The 19,032-nt window shown below is 41.3% G+C and overlaps 2 gene segments (V, D, J or C); both read left to right on the top strand.

Moving 5' to 3' along the window:
• Positions 1 to 19,032, top strand: part of LOC149461522 (Ig mu chain C region membrane-bound form-like) — a 385,848-nt gene that overhangs the window by 249,102 nt on the left and 117,714 nt on the right.
• LOC149461524 (Ig gamma chain C region-like) overlaps positions 1 to 19,032 on the top strand; it is a 36,330-nt gene that overhangs the window by 6,030 nt on the left and 11,268 nt on the right. The window contains 2 exon segments of the C gene segment in view: positions 17,722 to 18,021; positions 18,359 to 18,368. Coding sequence covers positions 17,722 to 18,021; positions 18,359 to 18,368 — 310 coding nt within the window.

Below are 19,032 nucleotides of genomic sequence, written 5' to 3'. Positions count from 1 at the left end.
GTGTCAGTGTTCTCTTTCCTTGGTAATGCTTGGGACTTTCTCACCTGATGGCATTTGGCAATCTCTCTCTCTCCTTTGATAGGGCCTCCACACACTCTACGGTCCTGCCTGCAGCATTCCGTCCAGTCACCTGCTGGCAGATTAGCTTTCTGGACAATGCAACAAGGTCCACGATCAGCAGACTCTCTTTGCCTCCTTTCTCTCTCTTTCCGTCGCCTAATCTGGTCCCCCAGCAGTCAGCGCACTCTTCGCTCCAGATCTCTCCCCTCTCACCTCCTGACCCATCTCCCAGGCTTATATATATATAAAGAGGCAAAGAGAGTCTGCTGACCGCTGACCTTGTTGCATTGTCCAGAAAGCTAATACATATATGTATATACTGTATATATATATATATATATATATATATATATATGCCTCCGCCCACACACAAGCTCCTCTGGGAAATGTAGTTCCTAGATACACTGCTCCTTAGTAAAGTTCTGCGGTTCAGCATACAAGTTCCATAGGGCTGTCTACAGAGTGTGAATGTCACTGTTCTTGTGTTTGCTTTAACATCACTGCATCAAGCACTAATAGCAGGGAGCTACACCTATATAATACACTGTATAAATATGAAAATACCCCAATATTTTGGGTATATAGGGATACAGCAAAGAGTTGTGATGCACTTGGACTGAGGGTGTGCACTGTTTTGGGTTGCATGGTGTTAAAAACTTTTTTTCAAAGGATGCAGTGAGGTGCTGCAAAAAAAAAGGCAACAACTGCCTGATGCACTCTAGGCCCCCTCCCAAGCTAAAAATTATCATCTAAAAAATGTGAACTGTCCCAATTTAATAGAAAAAAAATAGCTAAGGCTTTGAACACTGAAGAGCTAAGATGTTCTTGCAGAGAGATATTGGTTCCTAAGAGGATTTTAGGGTGCCCAGAACAGTGCACACAAGCTGGGAATATATATGAAAATGTACCCCTGCACAGAAATTCAAAGAACTCTTAGTTTGCTAAAGCTGATGTAAACCCAAAAGTTAAATATCTCATGTAAGCTTCAAAGTGGTCTTAAACCCTCTCATATACCCAGTGAAGTGAATAGCCTCAGGTGATACACAGAGATGACACAAATCCCCCTACATAAGTTTTACTTATGTAGCACTACCCCCCTAGGGACCTCTAAATTTGATGTGGGTCCCCCTATGCTTTGCACAGCCAGGCAACACACATTTCCTACACTTAGCACACTGGAGTCAGGAAACAGTCCTTGAGCTTGGTTTTGTGGTTTTTTTTGAGGGGTTAAACGTGGGTAGGGTCTAGGGATGAATACAGTTGTGGCCAAAATTATTCAACCCCCAATGCTGTAAAGGGGTTTAGGGACTATAGTGTACATTTGGAATTGTATTCAGAATCAAATCCTACAAGGACGTTGTAACTACCCAAATGCAACTAAAATGACATCAATTGTTTATGTAATACAGTAGTAAATGGTTCTTATGTGGTTTCTTCATTGCCACAATTATTCAACCCCTTAAAGACTACCACTCTGAAGAACAGAGGTTCATACAGGTGCTTTCCATCAGGTATTGAAAACACCTGTGGATGTCACCGAGCAGCAATCAAGCATAATAAGCACCAATTAGGCAGCTTTAAAATGACTGTGATACTCAGCTCCTTCTAGACATTTACTGGTGTGGTTACAAACATGGTGAAGGCAAGAGAATGGTCCAGGAAGACAAGAGAAGAGGTGATTTCTCTTCACAGGAAGGGCAATGGCTATAAGAAGATTGCAAAGATGTTAAACATACCAAGAGACACCTTAGGAAGCATCATTCGCAAATTCAAGGCAAAGGGCACTGTTGAAACGCTACCTGGTCGTGGCAGAAAGAAGATGCTGACTTCGACTGCTGTGCGCTACCTGAAGCGTAGAGTGGAGAGAAGTCCCCGTGTGACTGCTGAGGAACTGAGAAAAGATTTGTCAGATGTGGGTACAGAAGTTTCAGCCCAGACAATAAGACGCACACTGCGTAATGAAGGCCTCCGTGCCAGAACTCCCAGGCGTACCCCCTTGCTGTCTCCAAAGAATAAGAAGAGTCGACTGCAGTATGCCAAAAGCCATGTGGACAAACCACAAAAGTTGTGGGATAGTGTTCTGTGGACTGATGAAACAAAATTAGAACTGTTTGGGCCCATGGATCAACGCTATGTTTGGAGGAGGAAGAACAAGGCCTATGATGAAAAGAACACCTTGCCTACTGTGAAGCATGGTGGAGGGTCAATCATGCTTTGGGGCTGTTTTGCTTCTGCAGGTACAGGGAAGCTTCAGCGTGTGCAAGGTACCATGAATTCTCTTCAGTACCAGGAGATATTGGATGGAAACGTGATGCAGTCCGTCACACACCTGAGGCTTGGGAGACGTTGGACCTTTCAACAGGACAATGATCCCAAGCATACCTCCAAGTCCACTAGAGCATGGTTGCAGAGGAAAGGCTGGAACATTTTGGAGTGGCCATCGCAGTCACCAGACTTAAATCCGATTGAGAACCTCTGGTGGGACTTAAAGAAAGCAGTTGCAGTGCGCAAGCCTAAGAATGTGACTGAACTGGAGGCCTTTGCCCATGAAGAATGGGCGAAGATACCCGTAGATCGCTGCAAGACACTTGTGTCAAGCTATGCTTCACGTTTAAAAGCTGTTATAACTGTAAAAGGATGCTGTACTAAGTACTAAGATTGAATGTCACTTGGGGGTTGAATAAAACTGATAATGCTGTGAGCACAGAAAAGACATTTGTGGTTATTTCATTATAACTGTTATGTTATATTTGTCTGACCTACAAGTGCCTCTTTAATGTAAATGTAAGCAAGATGACTGAATGATCAAAAGCAATGTCAAACTGGCCAAAACACTCAATTTCAGTGGGGGTTGAATAATTTTGGCCACAACTGTAGGATGCCCAAGGAACTGTAGAACTTGAGGACAATTCCTTAGCAACTATGTACAAAGATTCAGATCAGCAACATTCTCTTCTTGAAGAGCACTAAAGGCTAGTGTACCTCCTCTGACCCTGGATGATTCCTTCTCTTCACCCTGCTACCTGAGCAAGGGGGCCCAAAAGCTGTTAGTTTAGAACAGTCCCAGATGAGAAGCCAGTTGGGTCTTACACCTTACTGCCCTCTCCCCTTATCTAGCCCAGGGGGTGTAAGAGTACTCACATAGTCCTCTCCTTTTAGCTTCGTGGTTGTTGGCTGCCCTCAGGCCTTATGCTGGGCTGGCTTCTTCCTTGCTACACAGGCTGTCCTCCCTGGGAGACGTTAAGGCAGTGGAGATCCTCTTTTCCAGTGACATGCCTGTAGGTAGGCTACCCTCCCTGGGACCCACTCCCAGGCTGCACACTCCAGCCTTGCTCAATCCATCTTCCACCTGACACTGCACTCCTACCCCCAGGTTCTGTCACATTTGAGGGTTGCCCTGGTCACCATGCCCAGCCTCCTGTCAGGGGATTGACCAAGGTCCCTCAAACATGCATATCTGGGCTTCCTCCCCTCCTCCACTCCTCCTCCAGAAAGCTCTCAGGTTTGTGGAGAAGTGGGAGGGTTTCAGAAGCTCTGACCTGATAGAGCCTTCTAGCCTGTCCTGAGGTGAACTCCTGCCTTACTCACAGACTGACTCTTCCCAGCCTCTACCTAAAAAAAGCAAAAAAGCAAATAGCCTACAGCTAACCTGTAGGACGTTACACTTGTTTATCTGCAGTTTTCTCTTTTTGACGTTCCTTCAAAAATGCTGAATTTAGATAAAAATCCTTCTGCATCTGTCAGTAGCACAAAAGAGAGGGTGGGGAGCTGCTTTTATGGCTCTTGGAAAGTGTGTGAGAGCTGATTGGAGGAAAGGGGGACACATCCCTTCACACACAGCACAGGAATGAAGAAACAATGCAGAGCTGTGTTGTGAATAGACAAATTGTGCTGAGCTTTCCTCCCACATCACCATTGCATCTCTGGTTTTGGGACAACTTGTCAAAAGTGACACATGCTGATAACAGAGGAACTAAGCACCAGAGAGAAATCATTCTCAGAGATTCGAAGAGAGACAAGTAAACATTACAGATATATGTGCTTTGTTCAGATTTCATGACTGAGGTTTACAACCGCTTGAACACGATAATGTCTCCTAGAAAACCTAATTTTACTTAACTGCTAGTTTTCAAGAAAACAAGTGCAGTTGCTCTAGAGCTTAGTAAATGAGGTAAAGCTTCACTTTGCAAAGAATACCCCATCACATGCAAGGAAAATAAAAAAAAATGCATTTTTTTTGCACTTGATTGGACAATGGAAGTCAGCAGAGCTGCTTCTCATTTACTAAGCTCTGGAGCAACAGCACTTGTGGAGTGCAATTTTGCAATTTTACAAAGTGCACAGTCCATTTGCCTTTAGTAAATCAAATAGATCTGGTGGAAAAGGCTCTCATAGGGAAGAAAGGAACCTGTTTCATGAGAGCATAAGCCCAGGAAATTATCTGTCTGAAGCATCTAGCAGTGGTCGAAAATAAAAAGCAGGTCGTCATTCAGGAAGTTTTTCTGTAGAAAGATGTTGCAGCTATATAGACCCTAACTGCTGTGACCACATCCAAGCTGTTGAGTGAAAGTTTTGCTTTGGGGCAGGACAAAGGAAAGGGAGTATAATATTATTAATATAATATCCTCACTGAGGCCCAAAACCCTCCTGCAGAACCAAGTTAACGAATGCCAGGTTGACCTGACAGTCTGACAGATGGACCTCAGAAAAGAAATGCTTTCCAGAGAAGGAAAATTTTTGCCTGTGCCATGTCCCAGGTCAGCCCCAAATACTCCAGGTGATGGGAAGACTGGAGTTTCCTCAAGACTTCTTGAAGTTGCTTACCCATACATAAGTACTTAGGAACTGGAGTGTTCTTTCAATTTCATGACATGGTTTCCCAGGGGTTGAAACAGAGCAAGTAGCGGACCCAGTACTTTTGTGAAGACAATTGATGTAGAGGAGAGCCTGAATGGCAGGGTGACAAACTGAAAGTGTTAGTCTCCCAAAACAGTGTTTAGAAAGTATTAGTGTGCTGGAAAGATTGGAATGTAAATATGGCTTGGATGCCCATTAATGCCTGAAATTAACCTGATCTGAGAGAAGCAATAAGAGATCTTGAGGACTCTATGTGGAATATGGGGACACACAGATATCTTAGGGATTTTAGGTCCAAACTGGTTTTGGGACTGGGAATAGGTTTGAGTCAGACCCTTTGAACATTTTCTTTGCAGAATCTGGGATTACTACACTTTGTGCATGAAGTTCTAACCTTGGGCACACTCAAGTCTATCTGTCTTTGAGGTGAAGGTGGCAAATTTAAAGGTAGGAACTGAGGAGTGAATATGGATAGAAATTCTATTTTGTAGCCTTGGAAAATGACAAATTGGACCCAGAGGTCTGGAACATCTCTGACCCAGACTGGTGCAAAAGCCAGTAGACGTCCCACCACTCCATAGAGTGAGGGCACCCATTCATTAGGAGGGCTTCTAGGTAGGCTTGGAGAGTTTTGGGGTCCAAGGCTTGTGGGGAAAGGATGGAGCAGCTTTTGACTTAGAGGAGGACACTTTTGCAGAGTGACAGGGCCCCTTTCTGTGACAAGAGGTAGTAACCATAGTAGTTGTAGGCTTAAGCTGCTTTTTGTAAGGTAGAAGTATATTTTCCCCCAGTAATGTCCTTGATAAATGTATTAAGGGATTCACCAAAAAAGCATTTACCATCAGAAGGCATGTGTAAAAGAAGCTGAACTAAGTCTTTAGCCACAAAATTCTGTGCATATGCACAGATAGCTTTGTCATCCTATTGACCTGGCGAAGTGCATCCAGGGTTTTTATTAGTGGGAGCATAGGGGAATGCAGTTCCAGCACCTCCAGCACTGGATGTATGTAATGACAAGGGGTGCTGAGGTGTGCTGGAGGGTCTATTGATACTTGCTGCTATAGGATCTATTGTTGCTGGAGGAGATCTATTATTGAGTAGGGGTCTATTGCTGCTTGTAGGGGATCTGTTGTTCCTAGGGGGGTCTTATGTTTCTGGGGGGGGATTTGTTACTGGGAGATAACTATTGTTGAGGGAGGGGGTCTAATATTGCTGGCTACTGAAGGGTTTTGAGGTCTGTTGTTACTGCAGGGGGTCTATTGTTGCTGGGGGATCTATTGTTGCCAGTGGAGTCTGTTTTTGCTGGGGGGTCTGTTGTTGCTGGGGGGTCTATTGTTGCTGGGGATCTATCATTGCCAGGTGAGTCTATTGTTGCTGGGGGATGTGTTACTGACAGGAGGGTCTATTGTTGCTGGCTGCAGGGGATCTATTTTACTGCTTTTCTTGTTATCATTAAGAAACTCCAAATTATTCAGCACAACAATATGATATTTGGTTCTATATTCTCTAAAAGGGGCAGTACTGGGAGGTGGGTAGGAGTTGGAACTAAAGGAAAGTGCTCAGAGGTGGGTAGGGGGCGTAGACAGGGGTAACTCAGAAGGGGGGAGTTCCTGCACCTATTCTCTGAGAAAAAAAGGTCAGAGTGTATCAATACAAAATAGCAGTGCTTAAGGCATGAGCTGCAATTGTTTTAGCAGAACAAGGTCTTCAAAGACAGGATTGTGATCTTTGTTCATTTATCAATCCTATTTAGCTACCATTTGAGAAATGAAAACAAAAATGACAGAATCCTCTACCAGAACCATAACAAAATATGTAGTGTTGCCCTCACTAAACTCAATTCACAGAGAAAAAATGTCAATATTCAAGTGATATAAAAATAAAAGTGAAAAAACTATAATTATTACTAACAAAATGACACTTTGTGAAACAAAATCACAATAAATCCAAAAAGTGTGCTAATGTGTAAAATGCATCTCAAAGTTCATATATAAATTGTTAGATAACCAAAATACTGTCAACAATCATCCACAAATGTATGCACATAACAAAATAATAAAGTCCCAAACCAGGGATATGCATCCAGGAGTTGTGTGTACTCCTTTAAATTATACACCGTGGAGTGCAGCCTGATTGCCGTTGTCACTCCAACCTGCTCACCTTCATAATATGACCTCTACAAGGATATTAGGTCAAAGGCTGGCCATACATTATACAATTATCTGGAGATTTTTGGTTTAGATCAGTGCTTCTCAATTATTTTCTGTCATGCCCCCCCCTAGGAAGAAGAAAACATTTCGCACCCCCCGCGCGACTGTAAATAGTATCATTTGTCTATAAAATTGTTATAAGTAGGAATAGTGCCCCATCATTGGTGTCAGTGGGAGGAATAGTTCCCCATCATTGGTGTCAGTGGGAGGAATAGTGCCCCATCATTGGTGTCAGTGGGAGGAATAGTGTCCCATCATTGGTGTCAGTGGGAGGAATAGTGCCCCATCATTGGTGTCAGTGGGAGGAATAGTGCCCCATCATTGGTGTCAGTGGGAGGAATAGTGCCCCATCATTGGTGTCAGTGGGAGGAATAGTGCCCCATCGTTGGTGTCAGTGGGAGGAATAATGCCCCATCATTAGTATCAGTGACACCAATGATGCGGCACTATTCCTCCCACTGACACCAATGACACTTGCTGACCCCTCTTGCAGTATGGTGCTGCTGCAGCCAGCATATGTGGTTGCAGCAGCACCTCTGCACTGCACACTTACCGGCTTTTCCATCACTCGATTTTTGCGGGTCCGCTCGGCTTCGCCTCCTCACCCGTGATTGGCCGCCTGTGTACCTTTCCTGAGCTACAGTTCTGGCGGCCAATCACCGGTGAGGAGGCGGAGCCGAGCGGCAGGAGTGAGGGAGTGGCCGGAGTGACGGAAGGAGCAGCGCTTCCTGGATGGATCATCGTGGGAGCCAGGTAAGAGACAGCAGCCCTCTGCCCACCCCTGTACGCGCCCCCCTTGACGGAGCCTCGCACCCCCCCTGGGGGGCGCACCCCACTATTTGAGAAGCACTGGTTTAGATTTACCAAAAACCATATAATAGGAGGACAAACTTAAACAACACTTTCAGTTGTATCCAATTAGGCAGGCCCTTGCACTACACAGTTGAAGGTAAATCTAAAGGAAATTGGGCAGAAAATTGGAAGATAATTGTATAATGTATGGCCAACCTAACACTCTTGTATCCCCACAGGGATTAAATACTGCTCAGTCATCCAGATCACAGGTTGTTTCTAAGTGTTCTAGAACAGAGATTCCTCTGCATTATACTCATCACCACATATGCATCCAAATAAATAAGAAGAAAACTCTCATTGTGTTCTCTGAATACTTTATTCAGGGGTAATACGGAGTAAAAACACTCACAGTCAAAGTAGTAAAAGCACATGTAAGACCAATCTAATATATGTAAACCAAACTGATGGCACTAATTGCACAGCTCACCACTACTCTCATGGATCCCGAGCACACATTAGCATGATGGCAATAAAATCGTAGGCTTCGCGGTTTCCTCACCTTATACCCCAGCCACAACTACCTATGATTTTTAATGACACCATCATGCTAATGGGTGCTCAGGATCCATGAGAGTAGTTGTGAGGTGTGCCTTGTCTCTTTCTATGCCTTGTCTCCTCCATTATAAATTGAGGGAATCTCTTGTGGGATACGAAATGGATGCGGAATGAGAGTGTTTTTGTGTGCCTGTGAATGGAGCCATTATACCCTAGGCACTAACTGATGTCCTGTGTCTGTATCTCTGGAACAGCAAGCAGCTGGGAGAACAGCAGATGTACTTTTTGTGTTCTCAGTGGAAATGGTAGGTGGAAGTGCATCAGCCAGAAGGCATAGTGCAACAATGGCACCACCTGAGCAGCAATGCTGTGTGGGAAAATCCTACCAAATTTAAAAATGTAAAAAAAAACATTACTTACTGCCAACATAGTAAAGATATTTACAGTGGGAGGTAACACCATAAGTGTTTTGGCATGTACAGTTAACTTGGTTACCACTAGATCGCTCTGTTGCCTTTTTGGTATGGTAAGGGGAATATTATAAGCAGGTGTTAGCTCCCCTTTTAGGGAATCCCTCCTGTAGTGATGTAAAAGGTGGCGTTATTGCTCCTTTAAATGCCATTGTGGGATAGGCCCCTAGAGAATCCAGCGTATGGGAAAAGGACATCCCAGAGCTGAAAAGATGTAATCCTGTGCTGAGCTGATGAGGGCTCTCTGCAGGCCTGAATTCCTAGTTGAGGTAGAACAAATCATGTGGAGAGAAGCTGTAGTTGACCTGTCTCCACTGACCTTCTTCTGCAGGTAATGTAGTGGGGTGTATAAGGCTTTAGGAGCCTGGATAGAGTCCTCTTATGTGAGTAGTGGTGGAAGCCTGGGAATGAGTATGTCATCTGGGAACCTGCCTAACTGGACAGAGCTATAGAAGGGACATTGAGAAGAGACTGGTATGCTAACAAAAGTACCTTGTTCCCCCTGACCCTCAGCTGTGGGTCCTGATGGACACTCAATGCTGTGGACTTTGTATATGTAGGGAAGTGGTTCCAACTCTATGGTGCTCTCAAGTAGAAAGAGAAGATAGTTTATATAAGTTTGATCTTACATGGGGAGTTATGTGCCAAAAATTTTGCTGGTATGTTAAATGTGATATGTCACAGGAAGTTATGTGAAGTTGCAGTAAATTGCTGGAAATGCATTTGTGTGTTGATATTCCTTTGTTCTTAAAAATTAATACATCTGGCTGGGGATGTCCTGAACAGTCCTCTAGTTAGAGGTATGACACAATACCTATCCAAGCAGGGACTATACAATTTGGCACCAACATCTGCCCAATTGAAAGGCCCCCACGTGTAAATACAGGACCCAGTCAAAAATAGAGGGAAACCCTGTCTTATCCATGCTGCAGGTTCTTGAAGGGGACCAAACTTTAGCTACTGCAGTGGCCATTCCCCTCAAAGGAGGCCTTGGGCTCTGGGTGCCATAAGATTGGACCAAATGCAGGAAACAATTCTTGAAGCAAACATTACAGGCCAGCCCTGCTGATCAATATGTGCACTGAAGGTAACCAATACAGAAACCACTAATGAGCCCTTAGGCAAAAAGCAGTTGTACCTTGAAATAAGTGTAAGTTGAAGTAGTAAAGAAATATAAAAGCTTCTCCAGAGGAGGTGCAGTCCTTCACATAAGGACACTAGCATAAAAACAGTGCCCAACAGAATAGGGGTAAGGTGTGCATTGGGGACAATCCCAGCAAAGCTTTGTCAGTGTCAATCAACTGAAGGTAGCAGAATATAATCATGGTCTATGAAGTTCTGTACTGTAGGATTCAGATATCAGAGTTTTCATATAAACTTGATGTTCAAATTAAAGAGTGACAGGCACTAAATGATCTGCCCATGCTCACTTATATTTTGCACACTGTCAGTGCAGTACATTGGCAGTAAACCAAAAAAAATGATTTTTGTTTTGTTCAATCCAGCAGGCTGAATGAAAACAAAAATTGACAGATCACTGTACCAACACAAGTAATGTTGGTGCGACAATCTTCCCCACTGTGTCTTTGTATTCTGATAGGGCGGGCTCCACCCCCACACCCGAACACTCTGATCAGCTTCTGCAACCATTGGTTCCAGGCATTGATCAAATGCTGGTTTTCCAGTATGTTTCTTTGACAATACCAGTTGTTAGACAGGCTTCTGTCAGAGAGACAGCTGTATAGACTAAGCAAAATTCGTCCTGTTCCTGCTGAACCAACCAATTTTCAGACAGTGTGTACGCAGCTTAATATGCGCTATAGAGCTAGATTGGAATTCTAAAATGTTTTGTTCCAGTAACTGTAGACTTTAATCGAAGCATTTACAGATATCAAGCTGTGGAACCCAAGATGCAAAAATGTGGTTTACCATATTTAGTGTTAACATGATTCAGTTTAGATATTACAGTAAAGATGTATTGTGCATTTTGTGAGAGCAAACTGAACAAACCAGATGTGTACTAATTAAACAGGAAGTGCAATTTCTGACCCAGTTTCATGATTTTTTACTAGTTTGAACTAATTAGCTATTATGCTCCATTTACCATATGGGCTTTAGGTGAAGCATTGCTTGATGTAAGGTACAAGAACACAATGACATGGTAAGCTCTTAAATCATATTACTTTTTAATTAAATCCCTATTTCTTAATATTTCAGTCATCTGTAATGTTATCCTAGTTTATTATGCAGCTAGGATTTACATTAGGTCTAGAAAATTCCTAGAGTACATCTCAGTACACCTAGATTACATCTTCCCTCCATACACATTTCAAGATGATTCTAGGAAGGATGATTGCTCACAAACCCTGCATGAATGGTTTTTGGTGGTTACAAGCTTACATTCTGCAAATTGGCAATTTCTTGCTTTTTTCTCTTTCGCACTGTGTAATATGCATAGCAAAGGGTACAGCAACCAAAATATCAACTGACCTACCTGCAAGGAATGATAAGGACCGCAAAAAATTGGTTAACAGGACTACAGGCATAGTTATGGAATGGCTTGTGAGGAGCTAGAGATGATATCTAGAGGAATGGTGCTTAATCCTTTGCTAATTGAGATCTTAATTTGTGGAGTGTAAATGTTTCAGGCCCTTAAAGGACATGTTTTATTTTCACCACATTTGGAATCCCATCGGGTTTCCAATACGCAAGCTACTGTTTAAAATAGAAGAATCTTTTCAAAGAATGAAGTGAAATTGTGGACACCATTGTAGACTGCCAGGGTAAATGCCAATTGTATAATTGGGGCTAATGTAAACCATGACAAAAGTGTACTGATCTAGGACATGGAAGCTCAGTACATGCATCGCAGAATGAAGTGAAATCCAGACATAGAATTAACTGTGATGGGGATTATTGTAGTCATATAATGACCATTCCATGTTGGGCACTGCAGCACAAAAGAAAGGGGAAAAGCAGAGGAACAGTAGAATACACTTTTAGCCAAAACAGAGGTCAATAGCACAGGTAGAGGGCTTGTTGTGGGTATACAGTGATATGCTATGATTTACTGGAACAACTGGTACCATGACAAGCTATAATTTCCTTATACAAAAAACACTATAGCAGGCTATAGCTCAATGAAACATGCATCAACATTGTGGACCACTGAAAGCTATGTTGGTGGTCACAAATGTAGGTATACCATGGCATGCTAAAGACTATTAGAATAAGTGCATGGCTAAAATATATGTATTGTAAGCCAAGGTGGATAATTAAACCCTACCTCCAGGGACTTTTATAGATAATCAAGAGTATGGCTTATTGGAAGCACAGCTGAAAAGCATATTGAAGTCCAGGGTCAGATAAAACCTTAAGTGTTTCTAAACCATGGCAGGAAATAGCTGACCTGGACATGCACAGGCACAGATGTACAGTGGTCATCAGGGCAGAGCACAGAGGTCATCAGGACAGTGTACTGGGGGGCAGCAGGGCACATTAGAGGGGGTCAGGATGACACAGCACAGGCAGTCAAAAGGGCACAGTACAGGAGGGTCAGCAGGGCACAGTGCCAAGGGTCAGGAGGGCAAAGTACAAGGGGTCAGGAGGACACAGCACGGGGGGTCAGTATGACACAGTACAGGAGGTCAGCAGAGATCAATACAGGGGGTCAGGAGGGTATATTACAGGGGGGCACAGTACAGGGCTCAGCAGAGCATAGTACAGGGCTAAGCAGGGAAGAAGATAAGGCACGGCAAGGCAGTGTAAAGAGGTACAGTGGTTCAGCAAGGCAGATCACAGGCATCAGCAAGGTACAGGATCATGGGTCAGAAGGGCACAGTACAGGGGATCAACAGGACACAGTACAGAAGTCAGCAGAGCACAGTTCAAGGAGTCATGAGAACATAGTGCAGGGGTCAGGAGGGCACAGTAAAGGAGGTCAAGAGGGTAGAGTACAGGGGGTCAGGAGGGCACATCACAGGAGGTCAGGAGGACACAGTACAGGGGGTCAGGAGGGCACAGTACAGAGATGCAGCTATCTTGTGGCCAGAAGAAATGGCACACAACTGCAAATTATACCTTAATAAATATGTAGCTGGAGAAATCAGCACAGCAATTGAATAGTGCATTGTTAGTCAAGATGGAGATCAGAAACTAGATAACAGTATACATATAAAGGTAGGCTATAGCTTATATTGACAAGAATAACAATAAAATAATGCACTGTAAGCTAGCATAAGGTCAGAAATGTGGTCAAAAAGGTACAAAAACAAGCTATGTGTTATTAAAACAAACAGATCAGCACATTGGTAAAAAAAAAAAGTCTGGGACAAAATCATGCTAACAGTGATTACTGTATGTATAGCCTACTACATAGCTCCCAATTGTCCCTCATTTGGAGGGACTGTCCCTAAGTTGAGACCAAATCTCTCTGACTCTCATGAAGATTTAGTTGTCCCTGTTTTGGTCTGGTGTGTACATCTCTAAACAAAATTCACTTCATTTTACTACCAGAAGTGTTATAATGCACTAAATTTTTTATCCAGCCTCTATATTAAAGGGTAAGATGCAGGTAAAAAAAAATGTGCATTTATTTTTTTCAAAGGAGTCTGTAAAGCATTGCACCAGTGATCAGCTGATCATAGGTGCAATGCCAGGATCCTGCAGACTCTCAGGATAGCTGTCTTCCCATACCTCCAGTACCTGAGAGCATGAAGATCAATGAACTATAAGAGCGCCCTCGTAGTTCATTGAGAACTACAAGCTGTCAGCTGCAATGGCTGATGATAGTTGCAGTTCATTGTAGTTCAGATCTTTTTGGCAATTGATGGGAAAATTGCATATTACATATTGACTACCACCCCAAAACTGTAACAAAGCAGCATTTCTCAGGGATTTAGAAAAATCTGTGAAGATCCCGGGGAGTGTTTTTTATATATAATAGCAAGCATGTCCAGTCCTTATTAAGCTGAAAGTCAAAAACTCTGGTGAGTGATCTAGAAAAACATAGAATAGGGGTGATTTGGGGTGGATTCACATTGGTGATGATAACCTTGGGTAGTAAAGGAGACACTGAAATAATGATTTTAGAGACTGTTATTGAAAGACTTTGACAATTGATATTTATATACATTGCATATGTTATTGAAATTTACAATTGAGGTGGTTTACAAACACAGGTATATGTACAGAATGAGATGCTAGCACATTTTGTATGGTGGTAGGACATGTAATGTAATATATAAGTTGTTTTTAGTATAATGTATATTTAATACAAGGAATTCTGAAACCTTAGGGTTTGGCACTAATTGTGCTAATATTAGAATATAGCATTTGGTGAGTGTGTATTGCACTTCATTTGAGTAGCATTAAGTGTTTAGTAAAATGGGATAGTGCAAAATTGTCTAATAGTGGTGTAGAGCTGCTTGGAGGCTTTTTGAAAAACAAGTTTGCTTTCTAAAGCTTTCTCAATTGGGTACAGAAATATCAGGGAGGGTCAGCTAATCTAGATGCAGGTTCAATACATAATTATCCCGGTGAATCCATTACCGTACTGTATATCATAGTGGAACAATGAATTATATATAGCTTTAATGTTTTACTGACAAGCAAATTGGGCATATGATGTTTATTAATTCAGGAATAACAGACTGGACTTATGTTAGAATGGATGTACGAAGACAGAGATTTCTTTATTCTACAATAAAATTGAGTTTTTAGAGATGAAATATAGAAATAGTATAGTTTTTTTATTACACTGCTGTAAAACAACTTAAGAAGTTACTATAGGTCCATGAAAAAACAAGTTTTCTTTCTAGCACTGTATAATACTGTTTTTCAAAATGCATGTAGTAATAGCAAGAATAGACAAAAAATCTGCATGTGAGAAAAGTGCTTTATTTTGCCTATGAAACTAAGAGATACGTCATAATTTGCAAATCACATGTAGCTTTAAAGCCTAGTACATACTGCACACTGGCAGATCACCATACCAACACAATGTTGGTGCAGTGATCTCCCCCACTGTCCAATTGTCCATTCATCAGTGCTCACAGGCCTTGGCTGAAAGCATTGATCGGATGCTGGTTTTTCTGCATGTACCTTTAACAAAAGCCGGTGGTTTGACCAGCTTCTGTTGAACAGACAGCAGTACACACATACTGGCTGACTTTCGGTATATGTATACTTAGCTTAGCACTATTGTAATGGAAGTGGCAATGGTACGTACAGTATATGGCAGCTCAGTGGCTTAGTGGTTAGCACTATATGCATGGAGTTTGCATACTCTCCCTCTGCTTGCATGGCTTTCCTCCCACACTCCAAAGACATGCTTGGTTACAGAAGCATGACTAAAACCTTCAGGACCCCTGTGCAAGACAGCATGAAGGCCCCCTGGCTGGGGCCCTTCACTCCAGGCCTTTGAGCCCTTCCCACTGATCCCAGGGCCCTTTATTACGGTCCTGCAGCAGAACCCTTTCACATGTTCTGCAGCAGACACCCTTCCTGATGTCTTGAAACCAACCCCCCCGCCCTCCCCCCAGTGGTGGCAGAATGCTACAGCCTGCTCGAAAGTGTGATCTATGTGACCCTGTTAGTTCTGTCACTGGTTGTCAGTAGTTTTTTTTCTTTTTGTTTTTATTTCTATATTTTTCACCATTTGTTTTCTTTTTCCAATTGGATTTTTTATTATTTTTTAGAAGCCCCTTTGAGGGCTTTGGAGAGATATCAGGGGTCTTTGGAACAGAGAAAGGAGATTGAGGACACAACTCTCAATCTCCATCTCTGCACCCTCAGCTGTGTAGATTGAATAGATGGGAATAGTTCTGTACAGAGCTCCATGTTCTTTCATAAACTGAAGCATAGAAAACAAATAATTGTGTTTTTATGGTATCTGTGCTTGGCTTAAGGTGACAATTTATGGTATCCTGTAAATGCATGAATATATGGTTATTTCATTTAGTACTAAATGTTTGCCTGTTTTTTATTTATAAAGCAAATATACCCTCATAGGACCAAGTGAGAGTATATGGCTAAAAAGTTTTTGCTAAAAGTTGTCCTTTATTCTCAGAAATCAGAAGAAAATTCTATATCAATTTAGTTTCAAATGAGAGAAAGCAATAATGTTCAGAACTTAGTAATAAACTTGCAGTAATAATTTAATTTGTATGAAACATACAATGTACATTTAATTCAAATTATTTACTTCATGTCCATTTACTAATCCATATGCTTCAAAAGTATTCAAGATTGCATCTCAAGGTCATCTTCTTTCATTATAGGCCACACTTTTCTCCTACAGGGTTTGTTAGAACTGTGATGGAACTATGATGTATCTCTGGGTCCCAATTCAAAAAAATATTATTATTAATATGGTGCTGTAGTACACAGTGTGTGTGTGTGTTTGAATACACATAGATTAAGCATTTGCTATGGTTTATATCATTTAATACTATACAGGCAACCATTTGGCAGAAAAAAAATCTCATCTTTTAAAAATGCTACTTGCCTGGCTGGCATACTAGTTCTTCAGCCTGAAATACAATGTGTCTGTAGCATGTATGCAGATATGGACTTGTGTTTTCATTACAATGTGTTTGTTCTACATTCTCACATGCATACTGAAATCACTGAGACCAGTGTGTTGACCTAAATGTAAGGTAACAAGAGTAATTAAAAGGATGTAAAGAATAGCAGTCCTCATATTTCTCTCTAGACAGGTTTGTTCGAACGTGGAGCCAATGAAGAAAAAATGACTACTCAAATAGTGTATTAAATGTATCCAGTTTAATCTCTTGCATTGTAAGGGCAATGATGTTGTAGAAACATTGGTTGAATTACAACGGCAATGCAAAGGCAAAACTAAAAGACTCAGATAAAAATACCAAAGTAGAGAGCAGTCTGTAGTGAAATTACATTACAAATGTATGTAATTCAACTTATAACAGCCAACAGAGAGACAATAATATCAAGGATCATTCACCAAGGCTTAATTTTAATTAACACATGCATTGTAATATGCAACAAAACACGTGTTTATGTTCCCAATACTGTAAAAGGGTGCCTTCTCATATCATTTGTCTGTGTTAAAGCACATTTTTTAAAAAGTCTAATTTATGTCTTTTTGTGTGTGTGGTTGTCTGTTAAAAGTTCTATGGTCAATCAATGGTAAAGCATGAAAATGCACCTGCCTAACAAGCTGTAAAGTTTCATCACAATGTACACACATAGGCATGAATGGGCCTTAGCCTTGTAATTCAACTAACATTGACTTTAAAAAATACTTTAAGAGAACTGAAAACTAATTTGTGTGACATTTGCTAGTCTTTATAATTGGAAGCCTCATAAATGTTGTTGAATGTGGGAGGATTTAGAAGAAACCCATATCATAGATCTGAAAGGTATTACTGCTATATCCAGAGCATCTAGTCTAGGGTATGTGATATACACCATGTAATTTAAAATGTGCTGCTTATTTTTATTCTTTTTTAACCTACAAACATTAGCTTTAATGAGTACATACCAATGATAAGAAAACTTATCTTCCAAAAATATCCAGTATATTAACTGCAAAATATGTTGTTTGAAATGCTTTATTGTGTCTTTGTAGCTGGTATTGGAAAAATTAGCTTTATTCTTTGCAATATGTATGATATACTTCAGAGGGAATTATTACTTAACAGCAACATCATCTTTTTTCTATTCATAGTTTTCATGAATTAATATTCTTTGCTATATGTGATCTAATAACGCATACATTATTGTTTAATCCACAGCTGTGCCAAGTGCTCCATCAGTTTTCCCCATGTTACCCTGCTGTGATACCTTATTCTCATTAACGGAAGTCACCATTGGGTGCTTGTCTACTGGCTACCTTCCTGCTCCTGTAGATGTTACTTGGAATTCAGGTACCACAACTACTGGAATTAAAAACCTCCCTGGTATACTTAGTAAGGATGGAAAGTATATGTCAACCAGCCTTCTGACTATTTCTACATCTGACTGGAAAAGTAAGAAATATACATGTAACGTGGATCACAAGGGCACAAGTAATAAAGTGAACAAGGCTATACCAGGTAAGAACAAAACAATTTCTTCTACTGGCAATTTCACCAATATTGGAGTACTTGCCTTGAAAAAACAACAAAGAAGTTGTTGAGGAATATAAAAAATTAGATGTCTAAGTTCAGCAGCAGATTATTACACTGTTGTACTACTATAGGTGTCCGTTTATGGACCAGCGGTAATAGATCGCTGCTCAGTTCTCCAGCATTCTCGGACAACACAGTTCTCCTGTGAATGCAGTTTATGAAGCAGTTCTCCGAACGAAGGGAGAACGGTCTCCAAACGCTGGAGAATGGTCTACAAACTCTGGAAAACGGCTCATTTTACTATAATCTCGAGAGATTACAGTAAAAGATCAGTTTACTAAGCAGAGGTAAATTATCTCTGCTTAGTTTTCGGTCCCTCTGATTCTCCAGCTCTGGGCTGGAGAATCTGGAGGGAGAACACAGATCTCCAGAGAAGGGCTGACATGATCTCCTGAGTGTCATAAACTGTGAATGACCAGAGAATAGCTGAGATCTGTTGAATCGCAGCTATTCTCTGTCCATAAACGGACACCTTAGTCATTATTACTAGCAGAAATTGGTATTTTAAGTTAGCCAGTAAATGGTTGAAGTCGATCTGTTTCTGTATATGGAGTATAGATATTTATGTAACTGAAAAAGCTCAGGAAAAAAAAAAGGTTTCTGCATTTTTCCCAGTAGTGAAATCTAGTAGCACACAACAAACATCTAAATACAAAGTTGCTCTTTCCACTCTGTAAGTAACTTGTGAGCATATGAGACCTTACATAAAAATGTAGAAATCTGCCAGTATACAAATCCAAGATCAAATGAGTTAGATAATGCATTTATTCCAAAGTAAAACTTAATGTACAATTAAAAATGATAACAGGGGTGACGCATACTACCAATAACACTTAGTTCTGATTCACACATGTGCCGCGCAGATTGAAGCTCAGGTTTTTACAGCTAATTGATACAGTAGTTGTTCAGCGGTTCAGGTCAGGTTTACATTAGGTT

Source organism: Staurois parvus, unplaced genomic scaffold (genome assembly GCF_062004578.1).
Source record: "Staurois parvus isolate SC_StPar_1 unplaced genomic scaffold, SC_StPar_1.0 ptg000199l, whole genome shotgun sequence".
Lineage (NCBI taxonomy): Eukaryota > Metazoa > Chordata > Amphibia > Anura > Ranidae > Staurois > Staurois parvus.
The sequence above is the reverse complement of the archived record's forward strand: the minus strand, read 5'-3'. Positions and strand labels throughout refer to the sequence as shown.